Source organism: Hemibagrus wyckioides, linkage group LG06 (genome assembly GCF_019097595.1).
Source record: "Hemibagrus wyckioides isolate EC202008001 linkage group LG06, SWU_Hwy_1.0, whole genome shotgun sequence".
Classification (NCBI taxonomy): domain Eukaryota; kingdom Metazoa; phylum Chordata; class Actinopteri; order Siluriformes; family Bagridae; genus Hemibagrus; species Hemibagrus wyckioides.
In genome coordinates this window covers 23,291,645-23,311,319 of record NC_080715.1, presented here as the reverse complement: position 1 = coordinate 23,311,319, position 19,675 = coordinate 23,291,645, and the positions used below count along the sequence as shown (strand labels likewise).

Here is a 19,675-nt window from a genome sequence, read left to right as displayed (position 1 = left end):
GCGTATGTCCATCGGGTTCATCAAAGTGCTCTTTCCAACATTCATTTATACTGATAGAGGTAAACACATGTTACTTAGATTAAATAGCTACAGATGTGACAGAAATCTTTGTGGTGTGTGAGTTGTGCTTCCAAATCCTTATCTACAGGAGGAACTGTGTTATCACTAACACATATGCATTTGGTATCATACAGTTCGGGCCTGTTTAAAATTACTCTGGATTTTATCCTTATACCTGCCTTCATTCTGAATACTGGTTTATATTTATAATTTATACTAGTAGAGGTCAACACATCCTGCACTTGCTTAGAGATTGTGCATCATCTTATTTCCTCCTCCTGAGATACAAAGCAGTTTGACAGAAATCTTTAGGCCACATGAATGTTTTTACCTTGTTGCCTTGTCAAACTCCTCCTGCAGAACTTCTGGCTCTTCTATACATCTCAACTGAATCAGGAAAGACTTCTGGTAGCATTTGTTGGAAGGTCTCTTTCTTCAGCTTGACAACTTCTCCACAACAGGTGTCAGGGTTACCACCATGATGGATATAAACAGCCTTCTGCCTGCTGCTACCTTCAGCCACTAGAAATGAGATCTTGTACATGTTTTCTCATGGTTTCTTATACAGTGTAAATTTCGTCTTGTATTCTTTTGCTTTTGGACAAGTTATATATATACTGTGTTGTTTTAAGAGCTGAATATGTAAGATCTTACATATTCACTCACACATCATGATTTATTACGTTTACATTTATATCTGTTTACATCGACACTATATCTGTTTATATCTTACATCTGTCTCTATTCACACTTTTTGTATCAACTGTACACATTGTATGTGTGTATGAATGTGTGCACCTTTTAAATGAGAGAGCCTTGTCGTTGTGCAGCTGTACAAATAAAGCATTCTATTCTATTCTATTCTATTCTATTCTATTCTATTCTATTCTATTCTATTCTATTCTAATAAGAGAACTTAAAAAGTCACCCAACCTGAAATGTGAGCTAAGATCGCGTCAACTGGGAAAATGCAGAGCGTTACTTTCAATTTTAGTTTAGTAGCTTATAGGACTTTTTTTTCACTCTAAAGTCTCGAATGGATATTATCTTTACAAGAATCATTAGGTGAGTCTGATATTGTGTTTGTGTGTGTGTGTGTGTGTGTGTGTGCTGGGGGGTTATATTCTCCAAGGGCACTAAAACTGTGTTTGTGTTTAGAATATGACACAGTCATTGGGATATGAAAAGTTGCTCTCAAACTCTTTGCAGCTAGGAATCCCTTCCAGGGTTTTTTTGAAATACCGTGCAACTATTATGATCCTATTTTATTACACTGATCCAACCATTTAAAAATTACACACATCCTCATATGTATTTATTAAGAGAACTTTTGTGCCTTAGAACCAAAACCAATTACATCTTGAAATGTACACAAATGTAGACTATATCCAATTAAGAGCACTTTTCCTAGTTACATTTAAATAGCAGATTTAAGATTCAACATTATTTATACTTCTTACTGAGGTTTGGCTTAAAACTCAGTTAAAATGTCCAAGTTCATCCAGAAAATAATCTAGTCCAGTCTTATCAAATATTAAAACCTTGTGTTTACCTGTGACACTGTCAAATATTTCTGTTTCAGTGAAGATCTGTTTACTAGATCACAGTGTGTTTAAAAACAGCTTTCACACTCGACAGCATGTGCCAAACAAGTGTGATTTCACAACTCGTTTGATGTGGGTAACTCAAAGTTTACATAGTTTGATTTGTTAATGAACATTCCATCAGTACTTGGGTGAGCACCATACAATAGTGCTAGCTTAATGTCCTCTCCTTTCTTCACCCTGTCTCTGTTTACCTCTGTGTACAATAATACAGCCTATCTTTGATTTAGAATTTACAAAGCTTGAGCTTGATTGTGATTACAATGTTCTTCAAGCATTTTGTTAGACCCCAAGTCCACAAATTTAAAAAAGACCACAGGAATCCATACATTGTTTATGGGAATGCTTACTAATGAGCATCAATACATTTCATATCAAGAGGTACTTTAGCTATGCACGATTCCAAAATGGAGTCAAAAATAACAAGATAAAAAAAAAAACTCTGCGTCTGTATTTTTAGCTGCAGAGTGTAGCCTCAGAGAGTGATATCTTACCAAAAGAGTCCCTGTTACTTAGATTAAATAGTTGCAGACGTGCAGACACCTGGTATCTGAACTGATGGAAATCTTTGTGGTGAGTGAGTTGTGTTTGCAGATCCTAATCTACAGGAGGAACTGTGTTATCACTAACACATGCATTTGGTATCAAACAGTTCGGGTCTGTTCAGAATTCTTTGACCTAGCAGCCTTTGAATGGCTAGTCTGAATTTTATCCTTATTCCTGCCTTGATTCCGAATTAAAATAATGACTGGATTTACAAGACCAGTTGTTGTGCAGTTTTTCCCATCTGGATTTCTGGTGGTTCTCATATGTCATTCCCTGTTTTTAATTGTCACATCACTTACTAAAGCTAATATCAGGAAAAAATACTCAGCAGCTCCTAGTCATTTAGAACCACTAGATGGTGATATTGACAGTTACATTAATTTGTATAAAGGTTTTTCCACACTATCATGTAAGCAGTAACCACTGGGTAGTGTTGTAGCTGCTAAATTCTGAAGCTGATTTTATTTTTTTAATAACTACTTAAAAACAATAATTCAAAGATTCATCTCCATCAGTAAACCTGAATGTGAAGGATCTATTGTATTCTATATTAAGGGTGTAAAGCTAACATAAACTCCTAAGCAGAATTATACTGTAAGTTAGAAGATTACAACCACAATGAAATAGATATTGTTTTATGATCTTCTATGGTTTACGTTTTTTCAAAATATGTCCTGTCACCTATAGAAATCTGTATGAGTATTTTCAAATAAATCTTTCACATGATGACAGGAAACCAACGTCTTGTCTCGTTTCCTCTTGGCCTATATTAGGTTTTCAGTTGGACTCATTTAGCTAAACCATGAGCACATTCTCCACAGCTGTATCATGGTGTATGGTGAAAAACTGAATCGGTGCAGTTTAAGATGGTTCTTTTTCAGCCTCAGCTGTGGCAGCTCCTTCTGTTGATGGGCCTCGGAGGACTCCTGCAGACTGGTGAGATTATATCTATATCTAACTAATGCCACTAATGTTTATGTAAAAAGAGATTCAGGAATACGTAAAATACTGTTGAGATTTGGGAAAACATACACAAAACTTTCACATGCTGTACAGATATACTTCTCAACAGTATACACATAATGAGAGGAAATGGAATGGCTGGTCGCACTACGATGAACAATTATAAATTAATGAATTAATATAACTTATGGGTTGTCTCAGTTGTTACTGAAAACACTGTAAGCAAGTGTAAAAGAATATAATATATTTATTAGTCAGGTGACATGAACAGTCATGCTTTAGGTATAATGATTATATGTTTAATTATAATTTTAGTGATATATACAAATGAACTTGCTTTACTAGACAATGCTTGTTTTTCCCATACAGATGTTTGTGCAGGTCAGCAGGAAGTACACATCCAGGAGGGTCCATTGTACCGTGTGAAAGGATTTCCAATGTCCATCTCCTGCAATGTTAGTGGCCTCAAACATGGAAGGATTCAAGAATTTGCTTTTTCAATTTATCAGCCAGACAGGCCAGATGTTGCAATCCAAATCATTAGCACTAATGACGAACATTATGCTTATGCAAAGTACTCTACAAGAGTGCGTGAGAAAAATATTGTGATCAAAAGGCAGTCAGACACTTCAGTTATTTTCCACATTAATTCTCTGACTGGACAAGATTCTGGAGAATATGAATGTTACACTCCAAATACAGGTTCGGTGTATTATGGAATCTACAGCGCAAAAACAACAGTGAAAGGTAACTAGCTTTATAATTCTCTTTTGCTATATACCAGGTGATTAAATATGTTATGAGTGATAATATGTCTGATATTGTTTCATGGACTTTTCTATTGTATTTTTTCTATATGTGTAAACAAAATGTTAAGGTTTATTTGTTCTGTCAAATAAATCTTGCATGACACTTCAGACAATATGTACAGTTGTGCTCATAAGTTTACATACCCTGGCAGAATTTATGATTTCTTGGCTATTCTTGGCTACTCATGGTTAGTGGTTGGCTGAAGCCATTTATTGTCAAACAACTGTGTTTTTTGACAACTCTCTTAACTCTTAACTCTTTGACAACAACTCTCTTTTTAAATCATAATGACAACAGAAACTACCCAAATGACCCTGATCAAAAGTTTACATACCCTGGTGATTTTGGCCTGATAACATGCACACAAGTTGACACAAACGGGTTTGAATGGCTATTAAAGGTAACCATCCTCAACTGTGATCTGTTTGCTTGTAATTAGTGTGTGTGTATAAAAGGTCAATGAGTTTCTGGACTCCTGACAGACCCTTGCATCTTTCATCCAGTGCTGCACTGACATTTCTGGATTCTGAGTCATGGGGAAAGCAAAAGAATTGTCATAGGATCTGCGGGAAAAGGTAGTTGAACTGTATAAAACAGGAAAGGGATATAAAAAGATATCCAAGGAATTGAGAATGCCAATCAGCAGTGTTCAAACTCTAATAAAGAAGTGGAAAATGAAGGGTTCTGTTGAAACCAAACCACGGTCAGGTAGACCAACTAAAATTTCAGCCACAACTGCCAGGAAAATTGTTCGGGATGCAAAGAAAAACCCACAAATAACTTCAGGTGAAATACAGGACTCTCTGAAAACATGTGGTCTGGCTGTTTCAAGATGCACAATAAGGAGGCACTTGAAGAAAAATGGGCTGCATGGTCGAGTTGCCGGAAGAAAGCCATTACTACGCAAATGCCACAAAGTATCCCGCTTACAATACGCCAAACAGCACAGAGACTTTTATGGCCACGACCATAAACACTACATTTGGAGAGGAGTCAACAAGGCAAATGATGAAAGGTACACCATTCCTACTGTGAAACATGGAGGTGGATCGCTGATGTTTTGGGGATGTGTGAGCTACAAAGGCACAGGAAATTTGGTCAAAATTGATGGCAAGATGAATGCAGTATGTTATCAAAAAATACTGGAGGAAAATTTGCACTCATCAGCCCGGAAGCTGCACATGGGACGTACTTGGACATTCCAACATGACAATGATCCAAAACACAAGGCCAAGTCGACCTGTCATTGGCTACAGCAGAATAAAGTGAAGGTTCTGGAGTGGCCATCTCAGTCTCCTGACCTCAATATCATTGAGCTACTCTGGGGAGATCTCAAACGTGCAGTTCATGCAAGACAGCCCAAGAATTTAAAGGAACTGGAGGCTTTTTGCCAAGAAGAATGGGCAGCTTTACCATCTGAGAAGATAAAGAGTTGATGTAAAAGTATGTAAACTTTTGATCAGGGTCATTTGGGTAGTTTCTGTTGTCATTATGATTTAAAAAGAGTAAACACAGTTGATTGATAATAAATGGTTTCAGCCAAACACTAACCATGAGTGAAAGAAAAGTTTTTGTGTTATCATTTATATTCTCTGAAAAATGGCCAAGGAATCAGAAATTCTGCCATGGTATGTAAACTTATGAGCACAACTATATAACCAAGTGCTATTAATTCCTTACATCCCACAGTGATTGAGGATACTCTGGTGACATCCTACTCTGGACCTCCATCTCATAGCCTCTCTGTAGATGAATCCCTTCAGCTAGAATGCCAAGTCTCCAGTCAGACCTTCCAACACACTCATCTGTCTGTTACATGGTATCTGCGTGGCAGCACTGACACTCGACCCATCATCAGTTTGGATCGAGATTTAACTGTGAGGCCTGGACCAGAGTTTGAACACAGATACCATTCTGGGTTCATAACTATGGAGAAGATCGAAGACTCCACATACAGATTCAAGATAACACAGGTACAGCAGTCTGAAAGTGGTGAGATCTACTGCCAGGCTGATGAGTGGATCCAAGACCCAGATCGCTCTTGGGTGAGGATTTGCCACAGGAACTCCACAGGGTCCAACATAGAGGTCAAAGCTCTAGGTAAAATATATGAACTGGATACTGTTACTGTGTGGATGAACTTGATGCTGCATGGTACTTTTACTGTGCTTGTATCATGATAATTAAGATCCTTTAAAATGGCACTTAGGATTTTATATCTCATGATTTCTCTGTTTTTTTCCATGTTTCAGACACAGCTCACGAAGACGGATCTTTTGTTACTCAAATTCAGGTTCAGAAAGGGGCCCTTGAGGAAGGAGACATGATGGAGGTTCAGTGCAGCATAGAGGCTCAGAATATACCTGGATATTTTTTCTCTATGTCTTGGCTGAGAAATAACAAGGTTGTGGCTCAAATTGATCACAATGGTGTACAGATTGTAGATGACACCGACATTAAAAGAGAGAAAGATGGTGAACTGAGGACTGTGAAGAAGAGCAAAAGAGTCTTCGTTCTCACTATCCAACCAGTCAGGGTTGAAGATCAGGGCACCTATCAGTGTAAAGCTGTACAAGTAGAGGAGCTAGAGACTGGGTCGATCACTGAAAGAAAAAGCCAGCTATCACATGAAGAAACTGTGCACATCAGTACCAAAGGTCAGACAATGTTTATTATGTTTATTACTACTTTTGTAATATAAAACTAAATTTACTGATTTTTAAGGAATATTATGAACAACCTAAATAAGTACACAAAAATAACCTTTTGGAATTACTAGGGTTTTTTGCATAGTTCTGATTATCTAAATCACAGTACAGTAGTAGTTTTTAGGGCTTTCTTGAGTTCATTGAGTAATCATTCAAATTGCAAGCTGGAAAAAGTAGGTGAAGCTCTTAGCTAACAACTTTTTCAAAAGCTAATTGCAGGGAGGTTGCTGTGTAAAGTGTGGGTTGTACAGATGATATGCCTTCAAATAAAGACACAAAAAAGTCTAGTTACTATGAACCATGCATCAAGCCTATCAACTTTCACAGGGCCTTAGAACACAGATTACAGAGATGTGTGAAGCTGGAAAAGGTTACAAGAGCTTTTCTAAAGACATGGGTTATGAAAGGACAAAAAGAAGGAAACCAGTGAAAAAGATTTTGTGTGCAAGCTGGGGAAAAAACACCTCCAGAATGTTCAACAATACTACTGTGAAAAAGAATTCTGTGAACCGCAGTTGTACCATAACCTCACTTGAATTGTGAAGCATGGTATAGGTAGCATTAGGGTTGTTAGCTACTTTGCTGCCTCAAGGCCTTCATGCTTTGCAATCATTGAGAGAACAATGAAACTGTATATTAAGACATTTTATAGGAGCGTGTCAGGGCAACAGTCCATAACCCCAGCTTACAAGAGGTGTTCTAATAAGACAACTTTGGCTTAAAAAGGAGAAAATTCATGACCTTATCCTATTTGAGATGCTGTGACTTGACCTGAAGAGGGATGCTTAATCAGCCCCAAAGTATTGATGAACTGAAACAGTTTTGTTGAAATGGTCCAATATTCCTCCACATTGCTATGTCAGTCTCATAGCATTGCAGTTACAGGAAATGATTGGTGGATGTTGTTTCTGCTAAAGGAGGATCTATAAGTTCAAGGGAAATTCAAGGGAACACCTTTCCTTTTTTCTGGCTGTACTATGAAAGATTATTCAGTGCGCCCAATAAAGACTATCTATTCTATATCTAAATTTTTTTGACAAGTAAAAACTACTGTGTCATTTGTTTAGTCAATTTTACTCAATTGTGACATGGAGATCAGATGACTTTCTATATAGAACCAATGCAAAAACACCACAGGGTTCACATTTTTTCTTGTAACTGTATAAATACATGTCTATGCAAATATATTGTACATTAACTAATCTGTACTTCTCCTGTATTTTGTTTTAAGAGAGTGGTTTGGCTGTGGCCATGACAAAGCAGCTGGTTAATGTGACTGAAGGGGAAACTCTACAAATCAGCTGCAGTGTTTCTGGAGCCAAAGGGCTGCTGTCTGTGTCATGGCAGCACAAAAAATCAACAGGCAGCCCTTTCAGCGATGTCATAACCCTGAGTCGTGAGGGGGTGATGGAAGCTATAGGGGCTCAGTATCAGCACAGGGGCTTACGCACATTTCGTTCTAATGCTGCTGATTTCATTTTGGAGTTAAGTGGAACTCTTGTGTCTGACAGTGGTGAATATATGTGCACTGTGTCTGAGTGGAATTTGGAGAGCAATGGCAATCTGAAGAAAGTGACCAGCCATTCACAGCAAGGCCGTGTTTCTATTTATTCTATTGGTAAGTCAAATTCTTGCTTATTCATTAGCTTTGCATAGGAGGGAGAATTTCAAATTTGATTTTCATTTGATGGCCATAACAATGTTTTTTTAAACAAAATAAAATTAAAAATGTTTAATTACGATCTTTAACTCAGTGTGTTGGATAAAAAACACAATACTGCCAATTTTGTCACTTAAACATTGGCGATTGCTTTAATCTTTCACATCTTTTCCTTTCTTTTTTTAGATTCTCTTGTGAAAGTGGGATTGAAAAGTCGTGACATGCATGTAACTGAGAACTCTTCAATAAAAATGATTTGTTCCGTAAAAGCACCTAAAATTTCCTTAGCTGTGACTTGGATATTTGAACCACATAATTCAACTAGTCAAAAAAACATTATATGTGTAGATCATACTGGAAGCATATCCTGTAGAGCAGAGCAGCAGGAATATCAGGTAGAAACTCAAGTGCAGGAATCAGGCACAGACTTTTTTCTCAAGGTGTTGAGAGCAAGTAAGCGACATGAGGGAAAGTACAAGTGCCAGATTGATGCATATGACAAAAATGTCCAGAAGACCAAGAAACTGTCTAATCCACTCGCCATCACTGTAAAGAGACCTGGTAAGAGGACACACATTCCCAAACCTGGGCCACTATGTCCTAAATCACAGGTTCCAAACCCTGGTCCTGGAGACCCCTGTCCTGCACATTTTAGTGTTTTTCCTGTTCCCAACAAACCTGATTTAACTTATCAGCTAATTAAAAGCTCTTCCTGAATGACAGCATAGAACAGGGGGAACTCACGGACCAGGGTTTAGGACAGGATCTATATAGGTCGCATATATTCATGCTGTAAATATTTACATTTGTAAGGAAAGCTGAAGATTTACAGCATTACCTGAATCTAATTCTGTTCTTTTTACTTTTGCTTGCATTTCAGCCAGCAAACTAGCTGTCTCCACCACCCGTAAGTCTTTAAAATTCCAAGCCAACAGTGATGGAGTGATTAATTGCTTAGTGAACACAGAAACGTCTAGTTCTTCCCGTTTTGAGGTAACATGGATACATGGTACCCAGACATTGCTGAAAATGGAAGCAGAAGGTATGGTCACTCTGGAGACAGATGAAAGGATCAGCATAAGAAGGACTGATAGAAGGACCTTCCAATTGAGGATACAACAGGTGAAGTCAACAGACAGTGGACTTTACAACTGTTCAGTACAGGAATGGATTCAAGATCCTTATGGCATCTGGTATAGTCTTGATACAAAGTCTGACACCATGGAGCTAGATGTCTTTGAAAAAGGTATGTTGCAGACTGCATTGCACTTTTGCTTGATCACACCACAGCTGTATGCTACCACAGATCAATACAATAGAAAACTCAGCCATATACATTTATGTGCTGGTCAGGTGGCAAATCTTACCAATAGCCATAGTAAATCTATAGAATTTATTCGCCTCTATAATAAATGGTAGGCATTTCCAAAACCTAGTAGTGCATCTTACTGTGTTTCGGTGCATTACAATATTAACTTTTGTGCAAATATTGTGATTTACAGGCATATAATAGCCACTTATATGTGTAAATCTTAGACTGGCATATTTTTCAGTCAGTTTTAAGTTCACAAACGTCTGTTAAAAATAAGTTTTCAAGAATATAATTGTAGATGAATGGGTTTTGTGACTCTTGGGGACTTGGCTATGAAAAATAAACATTAAAGCAGTGTGTTTTCCACCTAATGCTATAACTGTCATTTAGTGCATAATGGATCAATCCACAGCATCACTGCCTGACTAAAAGACTTTTAGCTGGTGGGAGCTACATGACTTGCTCAGTTGTTGGTTTGTTTTCCATGTATGTGTATGTGGCTTATCCAGTTTCTGACAAGAAAATGTCCTGGTGCTGTTTTTAGCCAAAGCTATAACGTTAATTTTGCTTAATGATTAAGCATTTTTAAATGATTGATCATGGTAATGATTATGTTATTAGAAAAAGATACATTAACTGCTTAAGGATTCTTTTTTTGTAAACCTTGTTTATTGACATTAAAATGTGTTAATTTATAATATAATTAAATTCAATAGAATTCAAATATTGATTTCAATATTTAGCATTATGACAGCTCTTCTCTCTCTCTTTTTAAATTTTCTATACTTTTTTAGTCATAATTTTCCGTCCTTTTTAAAAATAGACACTTGTTATGCCAAGTTTGCCAGCATGGGCTTCTGCTGTTAAATATGCTGCCAAAACCTGAATCGTTTCAAGCTGCCACACATTTTTTTAGCAATGTCAAAGGACATCTGATGGAAGGAATCTGAGAGAAAAACAGTAACAGTTCCTTTGTGTGTGTATGGGGTCCTGAATGGCCAAGTATTAAGAGTAGAAATGGATAGGCTCAGAATGGCAATTTATTATTTGTGTAGAAATGTTTTTTGAAAATCCCTTGTATTGACAGCTGTTCATTTTTTTAATTAATTCTTTAGAAAGTGATTTTAGCATGGATAAATCTAATGTTCAACTGAAGGCCACAGAGGGTGAACAGGTGAAACTCAGCTGCTCACTGGGGTCTGGTGGACTTGACCACACATTTCGTTACTCCCTGAGCTGGTTCTTTCAAAGACAAGATCAGAGTTTGTCCAGTGTTAAACTCCTTACCTACACCCATGATGGACGTCTGCAGTTCCTAGTATCTGATCCAGATCTTCAACATAGACTTCATTTCTCCAGACCCACTATTAGTGTCTTTCATCTGTCCATTATGAATTCCATCCCATCTGACAGTGGAAGCTATTACTGTGAGGTAGATCAGTATCAGGCTGATTGCAAAAGCAAATGGGAAAGGAAGGCGAGCGACAAATCAGGTTTTACCAATGTCACTGTACATTTTATAGGTAAGTTCTTCCCTTTTGCTTGTATATGTAATAATATGTGTAAGTCAATGTACATTAAATAAATAAAGAACAAATTTGACTTTTCATTCAGCTAGCAAGCTGCAAGTACACAAAGCCAGTGGCCTTCTCAACGTTACTGATGTTCAGGCTGGCTTCATGGTGGAGTGTGAGATCAACTCCCGCTCTAGTGAGAAATCTGTGTTTGAAGTGACCTGGTCCCGGAGGCAAAAAAACGAGCGGCCTCTGACCATTTTCACTGCCAGTCGAGATGGCACTCTACACAGTACGATTCTTGGTAGAACTCTGGTGTATGACCGGCCAAGTACCACCCGCTACACACTTACTGTAACCAATGTTGATGCCTCTGATAATGGCCAGTATCAGTGTCAGGTTGTGGAATGGCTACAGACAGTTGCTAACACCTGGAGGAAGGTGGCTGAAGACAAATCAGGAGAACTTTTTGTCAATGTAGTGGTTGAGATCAAATCAAGTGAAGCTGATTTCACATTGGAAACGTTTGCCACTCATCAGAACGCCACAGAAGGACAGCAGTTGGACATTAGTTGTTCTATTAATTTTGATATAGTGGACCCCACCTTCCACTACAGTCTCACGTGGTTTTTGGAGAGGCAGGGCTCCAGTGCCAGCACTTCTTTACTAAGCCATACCCATAATGGGCTTCTACAGTATCAATCAGAGAACCAACAGCTCAGTGGCAGGCTACTGTTTTCCAGGCCCACAGCAAAACGATTTCAGCTCACTATTTTTAATTTGGATCCATCTGATAGTGGAAACTACCAGTGCAGGGTTGAACAGTACCAGCTTAGCTGTAAAGGCCTGTGGGAAAAGAAGGGATCTCCAAAATTGGTTTCAACTATGGTCAATGTGCACAAAATAGGTAAAGTATGACTTTTTCATATGTTTTTAACTCTATACACACACAAGATATTCCTCAGTCTGTATATATTCATTCACTCATTAACTTTGACTTTGGATCACTTTTTACCTATAATATGAGAAGAATAATTTTCTGCTGTGGTCTAATAATAGTAATTTTGCCTAATGTTTTGCTAGAGAGCAAGCTGCAAGTACATAAAACCAATCACTTTCTCAACGTTACTGATATTCAGACCGGCTTCATGGTGGAGTGTGAGATCAACTCCCGCTCCAGTCAGAAATCTGTGTTTGAAGTGACCTGGTCCAGGAGGCAGAGAGACGAGCGGCCTCTGACCCTTTTCACTGCCAGTCGGGAGGGGACTCTACACAGCGCAATTCTTGATAGAACTCTGGTGTACGACCGGTCCAGTACCACCCGCTACACACTCACTGTACCCAACGTTGATGCCTCTGATAATGGCCAGTATCAGTGTCAGGTTGTGGAATGGCTACAGACAGTTGCTAACACCTGGAGGAAGTTGGATGAAGATAAATCAGGAGAACTTTCTGTCAATGTCCATGTCTCTGCTGAAGGTAATTCATATACTATAAACATTCTTATATGTTTAACAGTCAGTCTTCATAAACTGAATATACTCATATTTCTTTATTGTTTTATAGCAATTTCATCTGAATCAGGATGCTCTTTTGGAGTAATATCAAGCATCCTCATCACCCTGCTTTTCATCCTGTTTGTGGTTGTCATATTTCTCTGGATTAAACTTTGGAAGACAAATTCTACTTCAAAAAAACAGAAGGAGACTCTGTGGGTTGAGAATATGCCACTCAGCGGTATTACAGAAACAGTGGCAAGTAAAAAGGACAGTGACTAAATCTAGCAAGTCACATTTTCACGGATACCCTAGCAAACTGCAGTTTTTTAACAGTCGAAAAGACTTGAATGTGTTCATACTATGTTAAATGATAGGAAAGACTGTGAAACATCTGCCTTCTTGAATAACTAGTTATGTATTAAATAAGGAAAAAAAGCCTATTAGTGTCTGCAACTTTGATAAGATTAACATAATGAAGAAAATAAGGGAAATGCAAAATAGAGCATATTTATTTACTTGGTGACAGCAGCAGCTCGTCTGTGCAGAGTAATGTTAGATAATATAAGCATTAAGGAGGCTTTATGATGAACATAGATATGCTTTTAACTTTCATAATATTATAGAATTATAGTACATTCTATCATAAAACTGGTCTATTAAATAAGATCCTGTTCTGATGTCTTTTTTATTTTTGCTTTTATGCAACAATGGCACATCAGTATAAAAAGAGGAAGTTAGATTTTGTGGTATTATGTGCAAAGAGCAAAGACTGCTCATGACCGTCTTGTGGTTTGGGTGCCGTGTGAGCAGTAGTGGGGGAAAAAACGTAGTTGAACATTATCTGTCTTCACTTTGGGTAAATGATGTTGCTGCCTTAACAGCATCATTTCAAGGCCTTCATTTCTGTATAGTTGATTCTTTCCATGTTTCCTTCTTTTGTAGTGCATTATAGTGTTAAGTGATTATTGTGAGTTACACAACAGCATTCACAATGCCAAAGTGTATTTCAACAAGACTGAAAAATATCATCTAAGCTGTTCATTAAATGTTTACAGTAGATGATTTGGAACTAAACGTTCACCCGAGCTTGGTTTCTGGTTCATGTTCAGTATTTAATTTTAAGGTGCAGTGTAGGCAATATTCTGTTTCTGTTTGTAAAAAGGATACCATTTTTAATGTATTTTATTAAACAGAGAAGATGTCAATGTGACCTCATAATCCTTTATTTAAAATGTAGTTTATTTTAATTTAATAGTAGTTTCTTTTTTGACTTTCTTCTGTATTTTTGATGCAAGAATTCTGCCAAAAAAAGCTCTTATAAAATGTATTTGAAATAAAACATATGTAAATTAAAATAATAAACAACCTTTCCAAAATTTGCTGCCGCTGTGTTTATGTGTTTGGTTTGAAATGTCAAGAGGAAACACCAAACAGCTCAAAGCACTGTGTCAGAAAAGCATTAGCCACAAAGATTCAAATATAACATGCAAACCCAACACCTTTTCTGTCTGCTGGCTGTCTCTCCCTCTCTCCCTCTCTCTCTCTCTCTCTCTCTCTCTGTCTCTCTCTCTCTCCCTTTCTGTCTCTCTCTCTGTCTCTCTCTCTCTCCCTCTCTCTCTCTTCCTCTCTCTCTGTCTCTCTCCCTCTCTCTCTCTCTCTCTCTCTCTCTCTGACTCTGCTCTAATCTCACATTAATATTAGGCCTTGTAAGTTCCCTGGTGAAAGTTGCAATATTTTAAGAAACTTCCTCTTTTGCGTATGTTGTAATGCATTCATTGTAGTATGTTGCATCTAGGGATACTTTGGCATGCTTTAAATATATATGATACAAATAAAGTTTATCTCATCGTGTGAACAATCCATTAATGTAAGAGTTATGCATCCTGCTGTATGTGAAATACACTTTTTAAAAAGCAAATTCCAGTTGGACAGCATCCTCTGGTGGTTAAAGGCATTATTTCACCTTTCAATAAATCACCTTACAGGTTTTAATAAAAAAAAAAAAACTTCCTGTACACTCTTAAAGGTTAAAATTTCAATGCTTATTAAAGAGGCTCTACTTGGAACTTTCTCTAACTGTGACACAATTCTATCTAGATCCATCTGATATTTTCTAAGAAGGACACAGTAAATATCCCTTTTGTTAAACCTTTTTGTATTGATGTACTTTTGTTGATTTTGTTGCCGTGCCAATTATACACCCGGTTCGTATTAAATATTTATCATGGAGTTGTTGTTTTTTTCTTTCTTATTTGCACCCTAAATTCTTTTACCTTACATGGCATGTCCCTGAAGAAGTATTAAAATGTCTGAAATCTAATTCTGTAAGTCAGAACTGTAGAACCTTGGATGCATAAAGAATATTTTCTAACATTAGTGTGGGTGGTGGTTTGAAGATATTTAAAATTCTCAAATGGTTGTCTGGCACAGCATCCGACCCAAGAAAGTGGCAATCAATATTAATATGCCACGTACAGCATCATTTATGATTGAATTTAGAAAATAAGAAATCACACAGGCTAACTGATCTCGTTAAAGGAACTATGTATAAGAATAACTGTGTTAATCAAAATTACATTCACTAATCATTTCAGCATTATATTTTAAAATATTAGGGCTGTCTAATATGCCTGGGATTGTACAATACTGCAGACTCAAATTAGTATTTGTAATGTTGCATGCTGCTGTCCAAGTGCTTGTTGGAGCCAAGAAAAAGAGATAATAATGCTTCGTCATGGAGGTGAAGACAGATAGCCAAAAACATATAAGCACTGAAACAAGATAAAGCAACAAAAAAAGATGCAGAAGCTAGACAATGAAACATTGAAACACAGGAACTTAAACAGGGGTGTAGATCAGGGTGAAACTGGACATAGGTGAGGGGAATTGGAGCATGTCACATGAGTGATGTGATCGTGTTGCATGCTGATGGATAGTCACATCACAATTAGAGGAAGGGGAAGTATGTTTTTGAACACTTTTGTTTTTGTTATTATATGTACTTCCTGTTCATTCTGTGTGTTGTACTAATTAATATTTACAAGATAAGAATGCAGTCTTAAGCTATATAAAATGTTTTACTAAAAACTTGTGCAAATTGCACCTCGTGTCATTACGAAAGACGTTGGTTAGGAAGATTTCACGCAACAAATGACAATCATGGCGAAATCTTCCTAAAGTTGCTACAGATTGCTAAAATTTCAAAGCATGCTCTCAGACTAATAGGGAACATGAAACCAGCAGTCACCTGAACTTGAGCAGTCAACTGAAATGCAATCACCTCCATTTCTTACCCCATACCCCTCAGCTAAAAAAAACACAGACAAAAATAAATAAATATAAAAAGAACTGGCAATAATTCAGCTCATGTTTGGATAAAGAAGGGTGCAATATACACATAGCTGTAATTTGCAACAAGTTCATAATGATGGTCATTTGTGCTGTCCAGATTTTTTCAGTTTTATCTTATGAACATACCTTTGGGAGGAATGGTGGCTTAGTGGTTAGCATGTTCGCTTCACATCTCCGGGGATGGAGATTTCCTCCAGGTACTCTGGTTTCCTCCTTGGTCCATATACATGTATTATAGGCTGATTGGCATCTCTAAACTGTCTGTAGTGTGTGAGTGTGTGTGATTGTGCCCTGCAATGTGTTGGTTACCTGTCCAGGGTGTCCCCTTTCTAGTACCCTGAGCCACATGCGATAGACTCCAGGCTCCCACTGTGGTCTTCCTGGGTAGGATAAACACTACAGAAAATGGATTGATGGAACCTATGTTTGTTTTACATGCTTTTTTTGCTCATATTTATAATTTCAAAGACAAACAACATCATATGTATATGTTTGAAGTGAACATATGCACTGCAATAATAGATTAAATCACAAAAACAAAACAAAAGTGTCCGAATACTTACTTCCCCTTATTACATCTAAATCTTACACCATTATGACATTGCAGCCAGGGGAAATAGAGATAATAATCAAATGGAACAGTAGAAAAGCAGTATTTAAACTAATAGTGAGAGTCTGGGACTTTACATTTATGGCATTTGGCTGACATCTCTTTTTTATACTTAAGTGAGCAATTGAGGGTTAATAAGGACCTTGCTCAGGCACTTGACAGCTGAAGCAGCTTGGTAGACCTGGGATTCAAACTCACAACCTTGTGATCATTGGTCACTAAGCTCAACTGTGTATAGCATGACAGAGCATGCTGTTCAAGGTGAGATTTACGAATGTGGTGTACGGCATGTAGTACTATTGTAGTAAAGTAACAGATTGCAATGATAGTTACAAAACTACTAAATCAGAATACACTTGAATAGATATGTACACATCCACATATTCAGAATGAGGCTGCGGTGTGTTTTTCTGCATCAGTGTTTAAATGCTTTATCAAAGTCGAATCAGGTGACTTCAGGTGAATCTCAAGTAAAAGTTGGCTGATTTAGTGCTGTGGTCATGCATCATTTCCTTCTCAATGGAAGTGATTTGTACACCCAAATATGTGTCTTCAGGTAGGTTGTCTAGGAAAGCAAACCAACCCTGACTGAAAATGATGAAGGACATGGAAAACTATAAAAGCACGTAGGCACTGCACACCAGCAGGTCAGCTGTTATATCAACATGATGCACCCAAGACTGTAACATGAATGTGTAGTGATGAGATCTATTCATCCCTATTTCTGTGCAGCTGTACAGAGCATCAGAAACTCAGGGCTTCAAGTGCTTTTCATTAAGGAGATGAACATAAATTCGATCCTCGAAATCACATGAAGAACCACATTGAACCGATAACATCTGTACTTGTTTTGAGGCAAAGGAAGTGCTTTTAAATTTTCTTTTAAAGGAAAATCTTTTAAATGGAGGGAGAATTTAAAGCCAGCAAAACTGACATGTCTAGATGTTAATATGTTTTTTATTTTCAAAACGCATCTTCCAGCACATTGTAGTAAATATTCCTAACAGAAGATTTTTCAAAACTGCATCGCCTCAGCCACGTCTGACTGTCACTCTGATGTCTAAAAGCACAAAAGCTGCGTCTGAATCTAGAGTTTGTCAAAAGGAAGAGTTAGAAAAATAATCCGTGTGTCAAAATAGATATTGCTATTAATTCCCTGTGTAGCAAACAGCACTCTGGAGTTGTGTGACAAACCCTGTGCAGTAGGATAATAATAAGTCTAGTCTACGACCATAAACAGGAAACCCACAATGAACAACAACGGCAAAAAAAAATCCCCAGCAGGGCAAATCCAAAGAATAGTTAAATTAGACATGTGGAAAACAACACGCCAAGGCATACACAAGAAGCAGCTCAATACACACATCATCAGCGATATCATTAAGGTTTCATTATGGCTCTGAGTATGAATGAGCTTTGTAGTGTGTGAACAGGAAATGGCAAAGACAACAGCGTGTCAAGGGGCCCTCTGGTGGTGAATTGTCTCTGAGAGATCAGATAAAAACGTAACTATCTTCCTGATATGTGATGAACTCAGATGTACTTATCCACACACACACACACACGCACACACACACACTTTGTTTATTACATCTGCATACCAGAATGTTTTCCAACACAACATTCATTTTTAATCACAGGGCTCGTCGTACTTTGAAGTGTAAAACATTTTCATCCAGCTGTAATATTTAACTGCTTTCTGACAGCAGCTGAAAGATTCGGTAGCTCTCTGGCTTTCATAATATGTCTAGTGCTGGCCTTCTGCTTTGCTCTCTTGTCTAATTCTATTACATGGCTAGATTGTGTGTGAGGGACATGGGATTTATTCTTTGATCAAATTTTTTTTATTATTATTTTTTTTTACCTCTGGCTTTATTTATATAGTATTTTTCATATGTTAAAAAAGCAGCTCATAGTGTTACAAATAATAATAATAATAATAAAAAAACATAGCAATAAACAATAAACATAGCAATAAACAATAGATACATAAAAACAGTAAATTATATTTATAATTATATAAATTACAAAGGAAAAAAAAAGAATATAAAAAGTATTTAAAATTGTTTAATAAAAAAAAGCACAATTAATAAAAAGAAGTGGAAAAAAATGGTTTGGGATATTTTTTGTTTGATATTTTTAGCAGTGAAGCTTGATGGAAATGTGTTCTATAACGCATATAAAAACAAACATACAAAAAACCCATCCTGTTACTATATGTCACTATGAAAATGAGAGGAAACTACTGATGTCAGCTCCATAGATTAAACCCAAAATATGGATGAGTCTCTACATGCTTGCTAATCATTGTGAATCTAGCATTCAGATATTTTAGCCCGGCCACCTGAGTGTGTGAATGGATTTTGGAGAAAAGGAATAAGATAAGATTTGTATTTGACTTTCAGTGTCAAAATAGCTAGTTTTAGTGATCTGGTCAAATCATTGACTATACCTTTTACATTTACAGCATTTGGGAGACGCCCTTATCCAGAGCAACTTACATTTATCTCATTTAAACCACTGAGTAGTTGATGGTTAGAGGCTTTGCTCATGGGCCCAGCAGTGGCAGCTTGGTGATCCTGGGATTTGTACTCACATCCTTCCAATCAGTAATCCAATACCTTAACCACTGAGCTACCACACCCCTCTATTACCACTCCACTATACCGTTAAGTAACTCCAGTAACCTCACTATATTGATTGTATGATATTTTTCTGAGTCTGAGCAAGTCTGATTTTGATCTGAGCAAACATGAGCTTATTTGATTTCATCTGCCTTCGAAGAAATAAATCCATCTGCAGCGCACTGGCAGAGCTTGATTTGTAAAGGTAGCAGACTCTACATGTTTGTACTAACTGTCTAGCTATTCTAGCATGTAGGCGGTGATTGTGACTTGGTCTATTAGAAATGTCCAGCCTATCTTTAGCATGGTGAGGAAGTGGCTGCTATAGGAACGTGGGGGCTGACATGGAAACACAGGAACGTGAAGTGTGTGAATTCTGTGTACTTAGCAAGTTGTGTGACAAGTGCTTGTTGA

The 19,675-nt window shown here is 37.3% G+C and overlaps 1 protein-coding gene across 3 annotated transcripts; it reads left to right on the top strand.

Annotated features, from left to right (window-relative positions):
• The first annotated feature begins 1,000 nt into the window (after positions 1-1,000).
• Positions 1,001-14,050, top strand: LOC131355283 (immunoglobulin superfamily member 3). 3 transcript variants are annotated; one of them, XM_058393659.1, is made up of 12 exons: positions 1,001-1,125; positions 2,984-3,146; positions 3,543-3,920; positions 5,673-6,083; positions 6,236-6,640; positions 7,923-8,309; positions 8,538-8,912; positions 9,232-9,597; positions 10,779-11,186; positions 11,278-12,084; positions 12,261-12,656; positions 12,744-14,049. In XM_058393659.1, the coding sequence occupies exons 2-12, from the start codon at positions 3,077-3,079 to the stop codon at positions 12,953-12,955; spliced, it is 4,215 nt and encodes a 1,404-aa protein (XP_058249642.1). In that variant the 5' UTR covers positions 1,001-1,125; positions 2,984-3,076; the 3' UTR covers positions 12,956-14,049. The 3 variants fall into 3 exon arrangements, with proteins under 3 accessions (XP_058249642.1, XP_058249643.1, XP_058249644.1); XM_058393661.1 differs by lacking the exon at positions 1,001-1,125 and having other exon boundaries at positions 3,077-3,146; positions 12,744-14,050; XM_058393660.1 differs by lacking the exons at positions 1,001-1,125; positions 12,744-14,049 and having other exon boundaries at positions 2,973-3,146; positions 12,317-12,486.
• Positions 14,051-19,675: the final 5,625 nt, after the last annotated feature.